General features: G+C 34.4%; 1 protein-coding gene across 1 annotated transcript; it reads left to right on the top strand.

Annotated features, from left to right (window-relative positions):
• Positions 1-19,501: 19,501 nt before the first annotated feature.
• Positions 19,502-20,227, top strand: LOC127137820 (uncharacterized). Its single transcript, XM_051064244.1, has one exon. It carries the CDS (start codon positions 19,502-19,504, stop codon positions 20,225-20,227), a length of 726 nt encoding a protein of 241 aa, XP_050920201.1.
• The last annotated feature ends 3,450 nt before the right edge of the window (positions 20,228-23,677 follow it).

The raw sequence follows: 23,677 nt of genomic DNA, 5'->3' as shown, positions 1-23,677 counted from the left end.
TAAACACCGAATTGGCGGAAAGCCAATCCATCCCCAAAACCACATCAACCTTCTTAAGTGGTAAATAAATGAGATCAATCTAGAAACTTCTACCATTCACCGAGAGCAAACAATTTTCACAAATCAACGGTGTCTCAACTACATCATCCATGGAGGTAGTAACCACCATAAGAGGAGACAAGGAATTGCTTGCAAACCAAGATGCTTCATGCACTAAATTGATACAAAAGAAAGCGTCGCCCCACAATCAAACAATACAAAACAAGGATGATCATTGACGAGACACGTACCAGCAATTAAGGCATTGTTGCTCTTATACTTCCTTGCATCCAAAGTGTAAACTCGATCGGTGCTCCTCCCCTGCATCTGATTCTTATTCTGAGGACATTCCTAGACATGTGTCCCTCCCTCTGACAAGTAAAACACCTAATTCCACTTCCAGCATATCTTCCCAAATGAGACTTCTTACATACTTGACATTGAGGAGGATGGTTAGGTCTTGCATGTTGCACCTGCTTTCCTTTGAAAGCCTGAGGTCTAGGCCTGAACTGGCTACCTAGCCTCCCTTGGTCTCTCTATCCACTCCTATACTGATCCCTTTCTTCTTGAACTTTCTTCAAACTGTTCTTAGCCACATAGTATTGCCTTAACAATTTAGCATAAGTAGTGAGTTCCCTTTGAGAACCACTATGAGAAATTTCACCCCTCACACCAAAATGAAACTGATCAATCTTCCACCTCTCATCATGTGTGTACGCGGCCTGTCTAGAATAAGCAGCCATATCTTCGAACTTCTCAGGATATGCAACTACTATCATAGTACCTTGTCTATGCTGTTGAAACTCAAACTCTTTCTGAGTCCTCAAAGAACTAGAAAAATACATATCTAGGAAAATAGTCTTAAAATGCTCCCAATCCCTCGGTACTCCTTGAAAAATTCTTTCCATGTTGGTTATCCACTCCTGAGCCTTCACAGGATTCAACCCACCATGGAATTTAGGAGGATTCATGCGGAAGAATTCTCGGAGACTACCACCTCCAGCTCCTTGTGGAACTCCTTGAGGATGTAAACCACCATTCCACTGTTGCATCCTATGTTTCATGAATTGGTTATGTTGTTGTTGCATCTGTTGCACAAACTAAGGCCATTGAAAACCTTCACTACCACTTCGCGGTTCAGAGTCTGAATTCTGGGTTTTGGGTCTACCACGACCTCTGCGTCTGTCAGCCATGATCCTGAATGTCATACAAATAGGATTAAGTTGATCAGGCCCAATACTATGAATTTACACCAAGGACAATGATGATAACCCACATATGAGGCAGAAAGAAATACTTATAATATTTCATGGCTAGGTCGAGGATACAACCTGCTCTGATACCAACTGTAACACCCACAGATAATATATGTCTAGAATACATATTATACATAGTGTAAAACTAGTACTGAAATACATAAGCGCCTAGCGGCACGGTGTATGGCAACATGCACCTTAATTCTCACAGCTCAACCATGATCATTATTCAGATCATGAAACATCAATTCCCTAACGGACTTACGTCTAAGTCAGGCCTGGTTCATGCATGCTCGTATGATTCGACTTTCACGGTGGATATCGGGTTCTCTATGAGGCTTAATCCCCAGTGATGGGACTCTAACCCACTTAGGGTCTCTTGCACCATATGGGAATCTAACCCATTCAGGCATCCACCTTTCCCCCACGTCCGTCGTGGTTGGTACTCAAACCCAATTGAGGCACGAATCATCGGTCTCACATCCTAATGCTTACTCATCTAAGCATACTAAATAGAGATGTGCACCATCACAGAAAAACACACAATCTGAATACATAACCGGTCCACAAATCATCAGTTCCATAAACCATTACAAGATCCATCGATCATAGGTGACTTCATTCACCACAATACACAAACAATAACATGGCATGTTCAATATAATGCGTCTCATTCTCAATCATGGCAACCATTCGTCCACAACCTCCACATAAGTGTCGTACGAATGAATACTGTCATCCAATGTTATCTAAGTTATAAACCTAACTCATGGCCTAATACTAATCCTAGGTTTTACTTACTAGATTCATCTTGTAATTTTCATCATTAGCATGTGTTCAACACAAGCATAGCATCACAAATGATTAATGGTTGAAAGAATGCACTCAGAAACACTTAAGAAATGGATTTTGAAGTTTTTAACATAAGTCAATCGATTGGTTGGGGAAGCCCAATCGATTGGTTCCTCTCACATTTCTATTTTTCAAAGTTTATAAAGGATCAATCGATTAATCCTCAGTGTCAATCGATTGGCTCACTAAAATTCTCCACTGTTCCAAAATAGAAAGTTTGTGCAATCGATTTTAATACACTGTCAATCAATTGGTCCTGCTAAAATTACATTTTCTTCAAAACAAAAGGGTTGTGCAATCGATTGGTGACAGGGACCAATCGTTTGGTCCTCTCACATTTCCATATTTTCACTTCACAGAACACCATTTCCTCTATTACTTCACTTCTAACAAACCATCCACTTCTTCCTCCAACAAAACCCATCATACTACATGCTCATATAAACATATATATCAAGGATTCCAAGTTCATAACCACGAGGATTTCCAGGTCATAACCACAACCAATCATTTAACCACAACCACAACAAATCATGTAATCACAGCAATCATGAAGAACATACCAAAACACATGTTCATGGAAATCAACAAAATCAAGAGAAATATTCATCATATAGCATGGATTTTCATGATTTATCTATGATTCTAAAACTCTAATCTTCTAGAAATCCTAGGCTTTCTAACTAGAACCCACCTCAAGAAATGGAAGATAAGAAGTTGTTGAAGATGAGTTGATGATGATCGAGATCATGATGTTGGTTCCAAGCTCTTGATCTTTCCAAGCTTTTCTCCTTCTTCTTCTTCTCTACTAGCTTGTTTTCTCTTCTTCTCATGAACTACTTCATTCTCTCTATTCACTTGTCTGATAGATAGAGAAAGCAATTGGCATATGGTAGGTAGTAAGAGATAGTAACATGTGGACCACAAGACATGGAGCATATGTGTGGTTAGGAGGTGGGTAGAAACAAATATCTGAAGTGGCACTAATCATAATAATTGTTCTACCAGAGCTATTGACCCATTATTAGTGTTACCAAAATGTCCCAATTAGTAAAAGGTCAGTCCCAATTAATATTAATTAAATCAACCTAAACTCACTATTTACACTATTTATCCCAATTGACAACTTTTATAGCACATTGGAACTCAATTGATCTCAATTAATAGGAATTTGGGTATTTAAGGAAATACGGGTATTACATTTTTTTTCTTTGTAAATCTAAAAATTAATATGGAATAGTGAGAGTAATAAAGTCACAATTTTTTATTAAATTTGCATCGCTAAGGTGAACATATTTGAAAAATATATATAATTAACAATATGTTAAAAATAGTAAGCCAATGCGGAAATGTCATATGGTGTCAACTAACATACGTCCTACGTCCTAAACTATAAGACATTTTGCTCCTTTTACATAAATTAAGAAACATAATGATTATTGTACGTGTGAAAGACAAACTATACATGAATTTATAATATTGCACTTCATTTATTATAGATGAAAGAGAAATTTAAAGAATGGTAAGAAGAAATATTAATAAATGGTGGTATTTTGGGGAAACAGTCATTAATGTTGTATTGGAATTGTAAAGTGGCTTATAATTTGGGACAAATATTTTAGACAAAATGATTTATAATTTGAGATAGAGGGAGTAGAATTTTACAATGTGTTAAAATACATAGAATGAAGAACAAACGGAGAATGAGATTCGATCTTTTAGATTATCATTTTTTAAAGGACTAAACTTACATACAATTGCTTATATACTGTTAAAACTATTTTTCAGTCATGATATAACATGTGGAGTTAATCTCCCATTTTTTGAAAAATAAATGTACGACAAAGTCATGTTTCGGTAGAGGATCGGAATGTGACATTAAGTTTTGGACAGGTATCACCTTATGAATGAAAAAAAGCATCAAAAATATCTTTGGAACTGCACCTATGCTTTATCCTTTTTTTAAAATAAATAATTCAATTACAAAAATTAAAATAAAAAAGTCTTAAACCTTTAACCTTATATATATATATATATATATATATATATATATATATATATATATATATATATATATATATATATATATATATATTATATATATATATATATATATATAACTTTTCCAAGATGCTCTCTTTTTCCATAAAAAAAAATTCGCTCAAAAAAAATGCTAAAAGATTTGAATCCTAAATGAGAGGATTTATTACGTAGAAAAACGAGGATATATTCATATTCACATACATAAAAATTATGGAGGAACAAAAATAATCTTGGATTACTTTTTGAAAAAGTCGAAATCGATTTTTTGGTAGTAATAAAACTATTCCAATTACAAAAATGATAAAGAAACAGCCGTAATAAATGAAAAAAAGGGGCATCTTTCACCCAGTATCGAAGGATTTGAACTAAGATTTCCAGATGGATATTAGTTAGTTAACCTAAGTATTAATTAGAGAATTAAGAAAATTGTTGAAATCTATGATCGAAGCTGTAAATATAATTTCTTCTCAAAGTTTTGTTTTTGACACAAACATTATTAACACATTTTATTAATCAAGTGATGCTCAATATGAGGAGGAATTAAATTTAAAGTAATAAGTTTAGTTAAATTAAAAATACTTAGTCGTAAATGTAATGTTTCCTCTATGTTTTTAAAACGTGTAATTTTAGTGACGTGGTAGAACACATCACATGAGCATATTCGAAAAAATTTGAGTTAAAATAGTTTGTCAAAATTTGTATTATTCATATGCATGTGAAACAAGAAAAAATAAAAATATAGAAAAGCAATAAAGAATACTTCAAGACAAATGAAAGATTAATAAAATTTGTATAGTGTATCTTGTGATATATATATATATATATATATATATATATATATATATATATATATATATATATATATATATATATATATATATATATATATATATATATATATATATATATATATATATATATATATATATTTATAATGTAATTAAATATTACCGAATTTTATCAAATCACTTTTAAACATATCTATAATTTGATAGTTAGTAAATATATCTATGTAAAATTGCTTAAAATTTAGTGTCACTTTGTATTCCAACCATATATAATAACATTAGTTGTATCATGGTAAAATATTAAATTCGTGGTGGTTGTGTGGTAAGTGGTGTTATTTGTTAATTAAATGTGTGAATTTAAAAATCATATTTAATTAATGAAATTGAGAGAAATTTTATTTTGTGTGATTTATTTAATATGGAAATTTTCTTTTTTTCTTTAAAAATAAATGACATATTAGTGTCTTTAAAATAGCATCCAAAAAACTACCAAGACAAATTGCACATTAAAAAAATTTATGGGCCAAAACTTACATAAAGTATTTCACACACACACACATATATATATATATATATATATATATATATATATATATCTATATATATATATATATATATATATATATATATATATATATATATATATATATATATATATATATATATATATATATATATATATATATATATATATATCTATATATATATATATATATATATATATATATATATATATATATATAAAGAAAGAAAGAGAAATAGTTATTTTATTACTTTTTTTTCTTATTAACTATTGGTGATTTTCAATAAGTTGAAAGTGGTGTAAATTGAGGGTATAACTGAATTTGTTTTAATAAACTTACATTAACTAAAGTACATTTTTTAGATTTTTTTTCTTTGTAAATCTAAAAATTTATATGGAATAGTGAGAGTAATAAAGTCACAATTTTTTATTATATTTGCATCGCTAAGGTAAACATGTTTGAAAAATATATAGAATGAACAATGTGTTATAAATAATAAGCTAATGCGGAAATGTCAATAGGTGTCAACTAACATACGTCCTACGTCCCAAATTATAAGACATTTTGCTCCTTTTATATAAATTCAGAAACATAGTGATCATTGTACGTGTGAAAGACAAATTATACATGACTTTACAATATTGCACTTCATTTATTATAGATGAAAGAGAAATTTAAAGAATGGTAAGAAGAAAAAGTAATAAATGGTGGTATTTTGGGAAAAAGTCATTAATGTTGTATTGGAATTGTAAAGTGGCTTATAATTTGGGACAAATATTGTAATACCCCATATTTCCTTAAATACCTAAATTTATATTAATTGACATCAATTGAGTTCCTATATGCTCTAAAAGTTGTCAATTAGAATAAATAGAGTAAATAGTGACTTTAGGTTGACTTAACTAATATTAATTGCGACTTACCTTTTATTAATTGGGACATTTTGGTAACACTCATAATGGGTCAATAGCTCCGGTAGAACAAATATTAGAATTATAGTGCCTCTTGAGATATTTGTTACTACCTGTAACCACTTTCTTACCACACATTCCCTTGGCCACTTGCAACTAGTTTTGGAATCACTCACCACCACATGTTATTACCTATTACCACCTACCATAAGCCATTTGGTTTTCTATGTATCAGAAAGAATAGAAAGAAAAAAGGAGTTCAAGGGAAAGGTAGAAGAAGAGAAAGAAATGCTAGAGGAGAAGGAGAAGAAGAAGAAGAAGAAGAAGAAGAAGAAGAAGAAGAAAAAGAAGAAGAAAATCTTGGAACCAACACCATCATCTTCATCCTCATCTCATCTTCAACAACTTCTCCTCTTCCATTTTTGAGGTGGGTTCTAGTCAGAAACCCTAGATTTCTAGAATATTAGGGTTGTAGAATCATAGACAAATCATGAAAATCCATGTTATATGATGAATAGTTTTCTTGCTCTTGTTGATTTCCATGAACATGTGCTTTGATGTGTTCTTATGATTGTTGTGATAACATGATTTGTTATGGTTGTGGTAAAATGATTGGTTGTGATTATGACTTTGAAATCCTTGTGATTATGAGCTTGGAATCCTTGATGTATATGTGTATAAGAACATGTAGTATGATGGGTTTTGTTGGAAGAAGAAGTGTTGTTTTATTAGAAATGGAATAACAGAGGACATGGTGTTCTGTGAATTGGAAATGTGAAAATGTGAGTGGACCAATCCATTGGTCCCTGTCATTAATCGATTGCACAACCTGTTGTTTTGCAGAAAAATGTGACTTTTACAGGACCAATCGATTAACAGTGCATTACAATCGATTGCACGAACTTTCTGTATATGAACAGTGGAAATTTTTTAGTGAGCCAATCGATTGACACTCAGGATCAATCGATTGATCCTCATCAAACTTTGAAAAACAGAAATGTGAGAGGAACCAATCGATTGGGCCAGCCCAACCAATCAATCGACTTATGTTAAAAACTTCAAAATCCATTTATTAAGTGTTTCTAAATGCATTCTTCCAACCATTAATCAATTGTGATGCTATGCTTACGTTGAAAACATACTAATGGTGAAAATTATAAGATGAATCCAGTGAGTTAACCTATGATTGAAATTAGGTCATGAGTTAGGTTTGTAACCTAGATAATATTTGGAAACGATATTCATTCGTACGACGCTTATGTGGAGGTCGTGGAGGAATGGTTGTTGTGTTTGAGAATGATACGCATTGTATGGAACATGCCATGTTATTATTTATGTATTATGGTGAATGAAGTCACCCGTGATTGATGGATCTTATTATGGTTCGTGGAACTGATGATTTGTGGAACCGATCATGTATTCAGAATGTTTTTTTTTCTGTAATGGTACACATCTCTATGTGGTATGCTTAGATGAGTAAGCATTGAGATGTGAGACTGATGATTCGAGCCTCAATTGGGTTTGAGTCCCAACAATGGCGGACATGGGGGAAAGGTGGACACCTTAGTAGGTTAGAGCCCCATACGGTGAAAGAGACTCAATATTGGGTTCGAGTCTTATAAGAGTGACAGTTCTTAAAAGTGGGTTCGAGTCCCATAGGAGAACCTGATATCCACCGTGAAATTCGAATCATACGAGCATGCATGAATCGGGTCTGGCTTAGACGTAAGTCCATTCGGGAATTGATGCATCGTGATCTGAATAATGATCGTGGTTGAGTTCTGAGAACTCAGGTGCATGTTGCCATACATTGCGAGTTAGTTTCCCCATCGCTCAATTCTTTGTTCCCTTGTTGACTTGAGTTGAATATGAGTTGAATATCGATTAGAAATCCTTGTAGAGCCGAGTCGACCCATAAGATAGGGAACCCACTGAGATTATTATCTCACCCCATGTTGTTGATTATTTTTTTCATGTGCTTCTGAGCAGGAGAAGGGTAAGGTCAAGATAGAGTGATGTCTTGCTTACCTGGAGACTGGATGGCTATTTTGTTGTGTAGATATTTTTGGGATCATTGTTTAATGATCTAGTTCCTAGTAGTATTATTTTGGGCACTTTTGTGTACATTTTATGCCATGTTATGTTTCTTTCGGTCATGTATGTATATGTACACCGTGCCTCTAGGTGCTTATGTATTTTAGTACTAGTTTTACACTATGTATAATATGTATTCTAGACATATATTATATGTGGGTGTTACATTATGCATGACTTTACAAGTATATATGGGTGTTACAGTTAGGTATTACAGTTGGTATCAGAGCAGGTCGTATCCTCGACCTAGCTATGATATATTATAAGTATTTCTTTCTGCTTCATATGTGGGTTTTTATCATTATCCTTGGTGTTATATTCATAGTATTGAGCCTGATCAACTTAATCCTATTTGTATGACATTCAGGATCATGGTTGACAGACGCGGAGGTCATGGTAGACCCAGAACCCATAATTCAGACTCTGAACCGCCAAGTGGTAGTGAAGGTTTTCAATGGCCTCAGTTTGTGCAACAAATGCAATAGAAACAAAACCAATTCATGCAACAGATGATGTAACAATGGAATGGTGGTTTGCATCCTCGAGGGGTTCCACAAGAAGCTGCAGGTGGTAGTTTCCGAGATTTCTTTCGCACGAATCCTCCTAAATTCCATGGCGGGTTGAATCTTGTGAAGGCTTAGGAGTGGATAACGAGCATGGAAAGGATTTTTCAGATAGTGCATTATAGTGAAGAGAATAAGTTTGTGTTTACTTCTCACATGATGAAGGGTCCAGCTGTGAGATGGTGGGAGAGTGCTTTGACTCTTATGACCAATCAAGGAGCACATAGGGATTGGGAGAATTTTAAGACTATTTTATTAGATAAGTATTTTCCTAGTTCTTTGAGGATTCAGAAAGAGTTTGAATTCAACAGCTCAGGCAGGGTACTATGAAGTTGATGAGTCAACTATCATCCTTTTGGTGATAGCCTTGATATTATACTCTCTGTTAATGGAAACTTTATCAGAATAACCATCATTCTTTTGGTGATGATGATCCTAAAGATCATGGTGAATTTCTGTCATCCTTTTGGTGATATCAATTAACTCTACTGTTATCCTTTTGGTGTCAGAAAACATGTACAGTTGTCTTTACAACAATAACAACTTGTGCAAGATTTGAATGTTGACTCGAGGGTTGGCGTTGATCGAACATCCTACCCCTATTACCTTGGTATCCATTGCATTTTTATCTGCATCTCTCCATTGCATTCCAAAGGACAAAATTCGGGTCTTTTTATATTTAATTATCTTCTACCACGAATGTATGAAGACTGCCGTCATTCTTACCTTCTAATTCAAGTTAATTAAATAGGGGCAGCTGTCATACCCCAATTTTGTCCGGGCATATTTAAATTTTCGTAGAATTAATTTCATTTTTAATTTAGCATCATATGCATAGCATGACATACACTTGCATCATGAATAAACACCTGAAATGTCAGTCAGAATGAATTTATTTGAGAATACAGAAAAAATCGGTTGAATCGTTAAAATTTGAGGTAACAGTGTATTTTTTTTAATAAGTATGTTTTGTGCTGACAATTTTAGTGTGACCGGTTTAATTTTCCAATCAAATTTGCATTCGATTTTTTTTTTATGGATCAATATTTTTGGTTAGTTAGATAATTAAAATAGTTAAAATATATTTAAATCAATTGTTAATTAGTTATTTTTATTAATGTTTTATGTATTTAAGAGGATTACAAGTGTATTAAAAACTATTAGCATTGGATTCTCTTTTCTTAAATAAAAAAAAAATATATAATAAATAAATAAGTAATAGGAGGTATTAATAAAGAAAGAAAAAGAAAAATAAAAACTAATTGGAATTTTGTTTTTTTCCACCTCACTACTACTCACTCTCTCTCAGAAATCAGAAAAAAAGATATGAAAAGATCTTCCACTCCCCAACGTCTCTCCCCACTCAGTAACCACTCCCCAACGTCTCTCTCCACTACTAATAATCTCACAGAACCTCACTCATAAATCTCTCTACTCCCTCATTCACTATTCACACCGTCTCTCTCGCCCCTCACACAATCACTAACAAAAGACACCTCACTATCTCACCAAATCCCCTGAATCTCTCTTCTCTCTCTGAAAAAATCGAAAAAGTTAAAAAGGGAGAGAAGGAAAAGGAGATTCTTCATCTCCAACGAACCACGCACAACCCTCACGAAACCCTTTTATCTTCGCCAAACCCTCACCTTCCCTCATCTCATCATCCCAACCACCGTGCGCCGCCACCAGCTTACCCTTTTCCACCACACCCTCAACCCAAGCCACCGTAAACCCTCCATCTTCTCCGAAACCGACAACGACATCCACGCCGCTCACCAATCGAAACCCATTCACCTCACAAACCCAACCATCGTTCACTCTTCGTTTGTCTACGACCTCCGTCGTCAAACCCTTGTACCACGCTCTCTCTTCTTGCAGCAACAAACAACAACAATGAACTCAAATACGACGAAGACTAGAAGCGGCGTTCGTTCCGACATCATGCATCAACAACTTGTAGCGGCAAAGGGTTATGTTTCGGTAACAGCTTCAAGTCTCTTCCAATCTATTGTTGTTTCGTGCTGTTGTGTTAATTTCATTTCTATTTCATGTACAATTTGGATGAAATCGTAGGTTGAAACTAGACTGTTGGTTATGGTTGTGTATTCATGGTTGTTTCAATTTCGTTTGTGTACATACTGATTTGTGGGTCTGGATCGAATGTCTGCCTGAGTGTGTGTTTAAAGTGTAATTTTGTTGAACTTGTGGATTATGAGTTGTTTGTTGTTTCGTTGCTGTTGGGTACGGTTCTGGAAATATTGAACTCTGTACATAGGCCATAAATTGGGTATGCTGTGGATTATATTGGTTAAGTTTTGATTGTTACTGATGGTAAAACATCACAATATAATTTGGTTTGTTTCTAATAGGTAGTTTTCAGTTTTGCTCCATTATTAATTATTAAGATTGGGTCATTATATGTTCATATAATAGTTGTTAGAATTAGTGTTTAAATAAGCTTGGTTCCTTTTACAGTATTGATAAATGTTATTTGTGCTGGATTTTGATGCAAATTGGATTAGGTTGCTGCTGACTTTTGGATGCTATGTAAATGTTACATTGAGCTGTTGGTGTTTAAGCTTATTATATTTTAAATCAGATTTTTCTTATATCAATGGATTCAGCAATCCCATGCCGACATTCCACCAAAATTCCATAAATCAATAATATGATATGTCACCGAGTTATGATTTTGCGAATAATATCAATTATTATTATCTCGCTCAAACCGGTTCCGAGAACATCTTCATTTACGCATACCGGTTAAATCAATGTTAATACCCATCTTCTTTCTCTTTTAACTTAATTAAGTTTTTAAAATCTTTAAATTAGTTTAATTTCTATTAACTAATTTTAGTTAACTTAATTATTTAAATTAATTAAATAATTTCGATAATTAATTTTAATTAATTTATTTAACCGATTTAATCAAATTTTAATAAGTTAATTTTGCTAAAAAAGAATTGGATTAATATCTTCCACTATCACAAACTTCACATTACTTCAAACTAAATTATTTCACAAATCATCTTTTCATAAATCATTTTCAATTGCAATTTTATTTCAATTCATCATCCAACACAAACCAATTTCAAAAAGCACATCATACAATTCTCGATTAATATCGAGCCCATTTTTAAAATACCCTTGTAAGTCGATAGCTCCTAAGCATCACCATCAACCTCACATAGCTTACTCTTGGGCTTCCTTACAATGAAACCTACTTGGTTATTAATTAATCGAGTAGATGAAATAATACACAAAACACAATTCATTTCATTCATAAACACGAATTCAAATCATTTTTCAAACCACTCAATTTCAAAAGAATTTCCTCTTTTAACACAAATTTGGGATGAAAAGGAGATAGGAAGCGTACGCTTCACTATTTCTCAATTACTCGAATGATTGGCGTATGCCGTATTGCGCGAGTTCTTGTCACCCGATTAAACCTTAATCATACACATTCAAACCACATTTTTTTTAATCAATTACAAAATCCAAATCCTTCTAAATTCCATATTTTGGATGAAAAGGGGAATAGTAAGCTTCCGCTTCATTATCTCTCGATTATTCGAATAATTGGCGTACGCCATATTGCTCGGATTTTCGTCATTCAAATAAAACCCTTTCAATCAATACACTCCTCAAAACCTTTTAACATTAATCTTTGAATGAAAAGGAGAATAGTGAGCATCCGCTTCATTATCTCTCGATTATTCGAATAATTGGCGTACGCCATATTGCTCGGATTTTCGTCATTCAAATAAAACCCTAATAATCATAATATCTCAAATCAAATCTACCAATCCAAAATCCAAACATATCCTTTACAATTTAAACTTCGGATGATAAAAGATGAGAGGCGTACGCCTCGCCATCTCTCGATTATTTGAATAATTGGCGAACGCCATATTGCACAAATTATCGACTTCCGACTAAAACACGCTAAATAAACTTGGATAAGAGAATAGGTGGCGTACGCCTCATTATTCTTTGGATAAGCAAGTAGGGGGCGTACGCCTCACTACCGTGCATATTCATCATCCACAAACAAACTTTCAAAATAATTCGAACGAAAAAGGAATAGAAGGCGGACGCCTTATTACTCCTCGAAAGAATTGGACGATTGGTGAACACCACATTGCTCAATCTTTCGTCGTTCTTCAAAAACATCTCAAACAAATCAAATCAAACTAATTTCTCGCCCCCCGTGCGATCGAAACCAAACCAAAAACAACCCAAACACATCAAATCAACTCGTCACCCCCGCGTGACCAAAACCTCTTCAAAAGAACACTGTAAATCCTTTCTAATGCGCCCAACAAACCAGTGCTAGAGCCTCTCCCGAGAGTAGACAAGCCAGCGTTTAGCCTTTAGAACACCGACCTACACAGTCGTTCATCAAAACAAAACACACCAAATATTCGTAGTAGCCCGAACTACGAATGCTCTGATTTCCTTATTGCACCATAAGGATACGTAGGCAGGAGATTGATGTATCTTCGCGAGCACACTAATAAAAAACCTCCCATTTTCCCCTCCTGAGGTCTTCATCCATATCTATCATCAATTCTAATCACTCGAAGCAAGCAGATAAACAGTCAATTAACAGTCAAATAGCAAAATCAGACTAAAAGGTTCCCGTTGAGTACAACGGACGTGAGGGGTGCTAATACCTTCCCCTTACGTAATTGACTCCCGAACCCGAATATGGTTGCGACGACCATTATTCTTTTTCTTAGAGGTTTTCTCGATATTTTCCTATTCCTTCATTGGAATAAATAAAGTTCGGTGGCGACTCTGTTTCGAACATTTTTTCCGCGTCCTATCGCGAGGGATCGCATTATCATTATTTTTGAGGTGCGACATTATGCTGAATTGTTAAGACAGTGCTATGTGGCTGAGAACAGTTTGAACAAAGTTCAAGAAGAAAGGGATCAGTATAGGAGTGGACAGAGAGACCAAGGGAGGCAAGGTAGCCAGTTTTGGCCTAGATCTCAGGCTTTCAAGGGAAAACAAGTGCAACATGAAAGACCTAACAACCCTCCTCAATGTCAAGTATGTAAGAAGTTTCATGTTGGAAGATGTGATTTAAGTGGAATTAGGTGTTTTACTTGTCAGAGGGAGGTGTAGCGGTAAATTCATGACCATCAAGATATGGATAAGCTAGACGTCAATTAAACCAGAGTCGCCACCGCGCTTTTATTGTTTCCAATGGAAAAGGGAAAAGTACAAACGAAACCCGAAGATAAGAAGTTTTCAAATCAAAACTAATAAAATGCCTGAGATTGCAGGTAAGGGGGTTGGTTACACAGAGGGAATGTGTTAGTACCAAAAGTGTCCTAGCTACTCCTATGGAGCCCTTTTTGTAAGCATATGTATTTTTGTATAAAATGATTTTTGCTATAAAATGGAGTGGAGGGATGAGGAAAGAATTCATTAATTATATTTTTGTGTTTGACAAGACCTTCAGACTTGTGCCTACGTACAAACATAAAAATAAGGGATCAATACCTCGTAGTTTGTGGTAACAATTTCAAAGTGAATGCATTGCTTTTAACAAAAATTTAATTTTAACAAAGGCCCAAAAGGGCCAAAAAGGTTTGAATAAGTGTTAGTTCTTTTTGTCTTTTGAAATTTTAAGTCAATATGATTAGATTCATTTACAAATTTGATTAAGAAAAGAGTCTAAAAATGAAATGGCATAAGGCCAAAGTTTCAAATTTGCAATATTGTCTAAGTTTAGAAAAAAACACAAGCAAAGAAGATTTTAAAAAGAGGGAGAGATTTGAAATTAAAGAAGCTGGGACGAGTTGAAGAGACTAATCCTAAGCACAAATTTAAAAGTTAAGAGTTGAAAAGATATGACCAGTGGGGAGGAGAATGTCATATAGAAACCCAAATTTCCCTTTGACTTTAGATTCAAGTAATATCAATACATAAATAGCAAGATGAAGAGCAAAGCATCAAATAAAGATAGCCACATCCAAGCTTAACAACTCCATGATCTTATTCATAATCTCCCATATATTAGATGAAATCAGAGATAGGCATTAAGCACAAGTTCAAAGTAACAACTTCAATAAGACCATGTAGCAGATGAACTCAAATGGGATCTCAACACTTGCTTCAGATGAAAATTCACTTCACAAGCACTTGGTTTCATGAAATTTGGCATTGGCCAAGTCCTTTTGCATATGGAATGTTTCCTAATTCTAAGTCCAATGTCCCAGATCAAATCCAACAGTCCACACAAATGTCTTTTAGGGTTTTTGTGGTTATTATGTACATTAAGGTCAAAAGACCACAAACAAAAACAAGTATATAGAATCACAATATAATCCCAAGATATTGCTCAAATAATCAAAGTGAAAATGGAATTAAAGTAAACAAGTTAAATGGTATAAATAATCGCAAATGAATAAAGACTTGAAATTAAAGAAGTGGGGAGGAGATGAAGAGACTAATCCTAAGCACAAATTTAAAAGTTAATAGTTTAAAAGATCTGACCAATGGGATGCAATCCAATAGACAAGAATGTCATATAGAAACCCAAATTTCCCTTGGACTTTAGATTCAAGCAATATCAATACACAAATAGCAAGATGAAGAGCTAGGCATCAAATAAAGATAGCCATATCCAAGCTTAACAACTCCATGATCTTCTTCATAATATCCCATATATCAGATGAAATCAGAGATCGGAATTAAGCACAAGTTCAAAGTAACAACTTCAATAAGACCATGTAACAGATGAACTCAAATGGGATCTCAACACTTGCTTCAGATGAAAATTCACTTCACAAGCACTTAGTTTCATGAAAGTTGGCATTGGCCAAGTCCTTTTGCATATGGAGTGTTGCCTAATTCCAAGTCCAATGTCTCAGATCAAATCCAACAGTCCACACAAATGTCTTTTAGGGTTTTTGTTGTTATTATGTACATTAAGGTCAAAAGACCACAAACATAAACAAGTATATAGAATCACAATATAATCCTAAGATATGGCTCAAATGAGCAAAGTGAAAATGGAATTAAAGTAAATAAGTTAAATGGTATGAATAATGGCAATTGAATAAAGACTTGAAATTAAAGTGCATAAAAGTAAATGGCTTGAAATTAAATGTTAATTGTTATTTAATTAAAGGTTAGTATTGCTTTTGCTTTTGTTTTGTTTAAGTCATTCTTTGGAGAACACTCAACCCACTATTCACAAGCATGGATCCTTGAACCAAGACATCTTCCAAAGGAAGGAAAAAAGGCCAAGTTTCCACACAATACCATGAAAGAGGGGAGACTTACAATCTCACTTACTAGAATGTTATGCCTTTGGGTCAAAATTTAGCCCTATGTTAAGCAATCGTAATTGGACTTATGTAGAAGTCACAACTATTTGAGGTCGGGCAATATAAATTTTAGTTTTAATGCATGTTAGAGATATGATATTATGAACCATACTCCTAAAATATACCACACTAAAAAAATGCAAAAGGGTGGACCTAATCTCATCCATGAAATGATATCATAGGTCCATGAAATGATATCATAGGTCCATGAAATGAATGAGAAGAGAAAGGGATTGAGATGAAGAGGGAGGGGTAATGGAATCAACACAAATTGGTCAAAGGAGGACTTTTATCAAATTAAAATCATTCATTCATTTTAAGAGATGAAATATACATTTCATCAATCCCCTAAATCCAATGATTTTAACTCAACGAAATCAAATCAACCTTGACTAAGGCCCAACAACACAAGTCAAACTCAACAAGTCAATATCAAAATCCCAACACAATTTATTTGGCAATTAAACAATTAAAATCAAATAAAAAATGCATTAAATTAAATAATGGTTGGTCAAAATCCTAAAACCTCATCAAAACACCAAATAAATGGCCATGAGATTTATCATAGGCCAAGCAAGTTCAAACGACCTTGGATAAAAAAATTCATAATTTTTTGAAACTTAAAACTATTTTTAAACAATTAAAAATATTCACAAAAACAATTAAATCATGAAAAATATTAATAATGATCTAAAAAATAATTTTAATTCAGAAAATGAAAGAGGTATTTATTTAAATTTTTTTGGTGAAAGTCCCATATTTTTTGGATCAATATTAAAATTAATATGAATTAAAGAAAATAAGTCAATTAAATCAAAAATAAGAAAATAGCAAAAAACGTGGACCACTTGATCTGCCTCATTAATTGAGGTGGCAGATCAAGTGGATCAGAGCGCGCGTCCCATGATGGACCCTGGTCAATAGGCCATACGCATGGTAATCAGTGAGTTTGCTCAAGATTAAAAAATGGATGGGTCATATGGTTCTGAGACATGCCAATGCATCGCCGAAGTTGTAACTCCGGTCTTCTTCTCCGGCGAACCTCACCGGACTGGTCCACCTTCAACTATCACGAAAATAAAAAAGGAGGACATGAATTTAAAGTAAAAATGCTCAGGAGCTCGAATATTGCCTCAATTTCTCCCAACTCCAAGTGTATTGAAAGATATAGGGAGTTGAAATTTGAGGATCATGATCTGAGTTGCTTCGATTTGACCTCAAAGAAAATCAATCTTGTTTCCTACATTGGTAGGACTTCAGACAACCAAAAATAAAGAAGAACTATGGAGAATTGAGTGAGAATCGAAGAGATGAAAAATTGAGAAATTCACCTTCACTGCAGGTACGGATGAACACGATCTTGCTTCCAATTGCACTTGGCCTTGCTTTGGACACTTGATGGAATGGAATTGAATCCAAAAGGAAGTAGGAATATTAGAGTTTTAATCTTAAAAAAGTGGAGATTCAAACTCGATTTCTAATGGAAATCCTCAAGGCTATCCTTTGAATGAGAGGGTTTGGAGCTAGGGATTCAAAGCTGGCGCGCAAGGGTCCCCAATTCTGAATGCAAGGGTCTCTATTTATAGCCAAGGCATTGCTAATTGCACATTTGATTCAAGTTTTCAAAAATAGTAACTTTCTTGCATTGATGCATGGGCGTGTGATAGGCCCATGTAATCATTCCTTCAGGTCCTAAATTGAGTACAAACGTTGTTGAAGTCATGTGGAAAGGCCATGCATTTGTGTATGGAAGATTCAAGTTCACTTAAGCCAAATGGTGATCCAAGTTCAAGCCATGCGCAAGTCACTCATACCTTATCCAAATGGGATACAATTGGACTTTTTGGAAAGTTTAGATCAAGAGAAACAACTTTCATGTTGAACACTTTTTCATTAGAAGCTTGGATCATGATGAATTTGAGGTGGAAGTTAGGAAAATCAAACATATCAAAAAAAATTATAAGTGTCAAGCCAAATGTTCACTTTTTCCACCTTGGCTAACTTTTTTTATGAGCTTCAAATGACAAAAAATTCCTGCATCAAAGTTGTATCTCTCTCAATGTATGTCAAAATGGTCATAAATTTGACCTCATTTGGATTTAGCATGCATGAGTTATGCATTTTTGAAGTTGAGGAAAATCACTTGTTCAATGACATTGGTCCAAAATGACCTATAATGTCCCCTCATATCACATGCATTTAAAATTTGAAAATTCTCTTCTTCTAAACATTAAAGTTGAAGTAGACATCTTGAATTGGATTGTGCAGCTTGAATAGCTTTCATATCATAAAAATTGAGCAAGTTATGGTCTTGGTAAGTTGACCTTCAAATTAAGGTTTCGACAAAATGACCTATAAAATCTCACCATAAAAAATGACTTTCCAAGCAAAACTAGATCTTGACCTCAACATGAAAGTTGTTTGGAATGTCATCTAGAGTAACTTTTCTCTTGGAATCATATTTATATGATAACAATTGTAGGATCAATTGACTTCCTCTGGTCAACCACCATGAACCAACTTGCTAGCTTGATATTCTCTTGACTTTTGGGACTCCTGGAGGATCATATATGCATAAGATGATGAAATTTGAAGTATCCCTTGAAATATTTGATCAATAGGTGAAGAAGCTTGTTGAAGAAGTCACATAAGATACCCAGATGAATTAGGGTTTCCAAGGCAAACAAACTCCAAACTCTTGATGAATTATTAATCAAAATAACATGTGAAGAACATGGGGATCCATCTATGATTCTTATAGCCATATTAAACCAATTCTTGATTGAACTCCTTGCACTAAGGGTCTTAAACCCTAGATGTGAGCTTGATAGATCAAAGGTGAGCATGTGACCTACCTACAAAAGAGTTAAACTATACAAAGACATATTCTTGGTATTTTGGTTAGTAAATGATAAAATACAAAGTATGATACAATCAAATGATGCTTGGTGCTCTCTCCCAATGCAAACCCTATGAATGAGGGATAATGAGGATGCCAAGGTGTGATCCCAATGTTAATACATATGATGAGAATAGCATGAGGGATCTTAGAATCAAAATTGGGGTCTTACAGGAGGGACACATGTCTAGGGAATGTCCTCATAATAAGAATCAGATGCAGGGGAGGGGCACTGGTCAAGTTTATACTTTGGATGCAAGGAAGGCTAAAAGAAACAATGCCTTAATTGTTGGTATGTTTCTCATCAATAATCATCCTTGTTTTGTATTGTTTGATTATGAGGAGACACACTCTTTTGTATCAATTTGGTGCATGAAGCGTCTTGGCTTGCAAGCAATTCCTTTGTCTCCTCCTATGGTGGTTACTACCGCCATGGATGATGTGGTTGAGACACCGTTGATTTGTGAAAATTGTTCGCTCTCGGTGAATGGTAGAATTTTCCAAATTGATCTTATTTGTTTACCACTTAAGAAGGTTGATGTGGTTTTGGGGATGGATTGGCTTTCCGCAAAATCGGTGTTTATTAGATGTGAAGAGAAGTTGATTATCATTCCATCTAATGAAGTTACTCCAAAGGATGTATTAACTATTATCTTGGAAGGTATGATTGGCATGGTTAATTTCTTATTTGAGAATGAAAAGTCAGTTCTCTTTGTTCTTACCAAGGAATCTAGCGATAACCTGAGTGTTACACAAATTCCTATCGTTTTTGAATTTCCAGAAGTTTTCCCTGAGGATGTCACCTCTCTTCCTCCTGAAAGGGAAGTGGAATTCTCTATTGATCTGATACTTGGGACGACACCAATATACGTTTCTCCGTATCGCATGGCGCCACTCGAGTTGAGATAGTTGAAGAATCAATTGTAAGAATTAATAACCAAGCATTTCATCCGACCTAGTGTCTCACCATGGGGAGCTCCAGTATTATTAGTAAAGAAGAAGGACGGTAGTATGCAGTTGTGTATTGATTATCGCCAGTTGAATAAAGTTACCATTAAGAACAAGTATCCTATGCCAGGGATAGACGATTTGTTAGATTGGTTGAAAGGAGCCTATGTGTTCTCGAAGATTGATCTATGATCAGGCTATCATCAAATAAGATTTAAGAGTTCGGATGTGCCAAAGATCGCATTTAGAACCCGATATGGCCATTATGAGTTCCTTGTAATGCCGTTTGGTATGACGAGTGCTCCTGCTGTTTTCATGGACTATATGAATCAGATATTTCAACCTTACTTGGACCAGTTCGTGGTGATCTTTATTAACAACATTATTATTTATTCTCATACTCCCCAGCAGCACAGAGAACACCTAAGGATTATTCTATCAGTACCGCAAGAGAAGCAACTTTTTGCCAAGTTAAGTAAGTGCGAATTTTGGATGAACGAAGTGAGGTTTCTTGGTCATGTAATATCGCAAGGAGGAGTCTCAGTGGATCCATCTAAAGTTGAAGCAATTATTAATTGGGAAAGACCGAAGAATGCTTCCGAAGTCAGGAGTTTCTTAGGTTTGGCAGGTTACTATCGAAGTTTTGTAAAGTGGTTTTCGCAGATAGCCTTACCAATGACTAGACTTACCCGAAAGTAAATTTCTTTCAAATGGGATTCGAAGTGTGAGAAGAGTTTTATGAGTATGAAGGAAAGGCTAACAACAACTCCTGTTTTAGTCATCCCTGATCCTAGTAAGTCTTACGAAGTATTTTGTGATGCCTCTAAGAAAGGATTATGAGGGGTATTAATGCAGAGTGGTCAGGTTGTAGCCTATGCCTCTCGTCAGTTGAAGCCTCATGAAGAGAACTATCTGACTCATGATCTTGAACTAGCTGCTCTTGTTTTTGCATTGAAGGTGTGGCAACATTACTTGTATGGGATGTGTTTTGAGATGTTTAGTGATCACAAGAGTTTGAAATACTTATTCGACCAGAAAGAGTTAAACATGAGACAAAGGAGATGGATGGAGTATTTGAAGGACTTTGATTTTAAGCTTAAGTATCACCCGAAAAAAGCGAATAAGGTTGCAGATGCCTTAAGTAGGACGCGGGATGGTGTGATAATGGGAAATTTGAATGTTATTTCTAACCTAAGGGAAGAGATATGTGTAAGACCTTAATTTTGACCCTAAGATCCCTCATGACATCATATCGTTGCTCAGTGCATTGCCTCAAGGATCATAGCATGTTTAGCTCCTTAACCCTAGGGGTGGGATTTGTGTGAGTGGTTTGAGACCACCAAGCATGCTTGTATTGTATATTATTGCTTTTCTTATTTTGATTACTAACCAAAAGCACAAAAATATGTCACTAACTCTTTTTGTATTGAAGCTCAAGTGATCATGTGCTTCAATGCTCCTAGGAGGCTCCTAAGCCCAGTGAAATGGCCAGATGAAGATGAGAAAAGCATGAAAATGGTCCAAAAAGTTCCTAATCATCATATATATCTCCCAAGTATCTAAATTTTCCAATTTTATTAAGATAACCCAAAGGGCATGAGGATTGTTTCCCATGGAAACCCTAATTCAATTGTGCATTGGTTGTGCCTTGCCCATGAAGCAACCTCAAACTATGATCAAACTTAATCAAGGGAAGTCCTTTAATTCATCATTTTATGCATATGTGAGCCTATCTGAGGATCCTCAATCATTTATTCATCAATATTGGAAGTTTGGCCTTGAGAAGTTGACCAGTCAAGTAATCTGACTAAGCTGAGGATCACTGAGATATAACTTTTGATGTGTTTGTCAAATGAAGATGACCCCAAGAGAGAAAATGTTCTTAAGAACCATGTGAACAACTTTCATGTTCATAAACAATCCATTTGAAACTTGGAAGGTCATCATTCATTTCAAAACATTATAGGTCATTTTCACTAAAACCCTAATTTTGGGTCAAATTACCAAGGACATAACTTCCTTATTTTTTATGATTTTGAGGTGAGACCAAATGAATTGGAAATCTTGAGATGCCTACTTCAAATTTTATGTTGGGAAAAATTTCATAATCCTAAAATAAATACATGTGATAATACAAAACATTATAGGTCATATTGGACCTAATTCATTGAATTTGAAAAAGTACCCAACTTCAAATGCCCATAACTTTGTCATAAAAAATCCAAACGATGCTAACTTTGAGTCTAAATTGATCATCTTTAAAATATATACAACTTTTACATCGGAGGTTTTTCCATTTGAAGCTTGCATCATGAAAACAGAGGAGTTTGATTAGGCTTACTTTTGGTGAAATTTTTTAAAGGTGACTTAAACATGTTTTGTACCTAAATTTTCACAGCCAGTTTTCATTAATTTCCAAATTCCAAATGAATTTTTGCCTAACATGACTTTTGTTCCTTATTTTAAAGGATTTCCAACCATTACTCACATTACATTTTTGCACTTACCATTGGTGAGTTTCGAAGAGCTCTTTATTTATGTGCATTTTGGTATTTCATGATGAAATTTGTGTATGCAAGCCAGTTCCCTCCAAATTGCACGTCCAATTACTCTTCAAGTGAACTCAACAAGGTTTTGCACCCATCATTGGGCCTCACATGCGCCTGTACAGGCCCATGCATATCCAATTTCAAATGCCATGCACATGACGGAAGCATGATACACAACCAATTTCAGCTATAAATAAACACTCCTTCTCATTCATTCATCAACCTTTTGGAGATCTGAAACGCTGCAGCATTGAAACCATAGCCATACCAAAGGAATTTTCCAGAAATTTTTCTCACTTTCAAGCTTGAAATTCAACATCATTAGTTGATCTTCAAAGCTTAATTCCTTAACCTTTCATCTCCACTGCATCCCTAGAGCAAAGAGGAGCCAAGATTATTAAGTATATATATATATATATATATATATATATATATATATATATATATATATATATATATATATATATAAGGTTTAGGGTTTTAGGGAAAACGGTTCTAACAGTATATAAGCAATTATACGTAAGTTTAGAGAAAATGATTTATAATTTGAGATAGAGGGAGTAGAATTTTACAATGTGTTAAAAAAAACATAGAATGAAGAACAAACGGAGAATGAGATTCGATCTTTTAGATTAGCATTTTTTTAAAGGACTAAACTTACGTACAATTGCTTATATGCTGTTTTCCGTTCATGATATAACATGTGGAGTTAATCTCCCATTTTTGGAAAAATAAATGTACGACACAGTCATGTTTTGGTAGAGGATTTGAATGTGACGTTAAGTTTTAGACAGATATCACCTTATGAATGAAAAAAAGCACCAAAAATATCATTAGAACTGCACCTATGTTTTATCCTTTT

The sequence above is a fragment of the Lathyrus oleraceus genome, chromosome 4 (assembly GCF_024323335.1).
Source record: "Lathyrus oleraceus cultivar Zhongwan6 chromosome 4, CAAS_Psat_ZW6_1.0, whole genome shotgun sequence".
NCBI lineage: Eukaryota > Viridiplantae > Streptophyta > Magnoliopsida > Fabales > Fabaceae > Lathyrus > Lathyrus oleraceus.
The sequence above is the reverse complement of the archived record's forward strand: the minus strand, read 5'-3'. Positions and strand labels throughout refer to the sequence as shown.

Excerpts from the sequence above, each read along its gene's own strand:
- LOC127137820 (XM_051064244.1), top strand. The coding sequence starts at position 19,502 with ATGTCTAGGGAATGTCCTCATAATAAGAATCAGATGCAGGGGAGGGGC.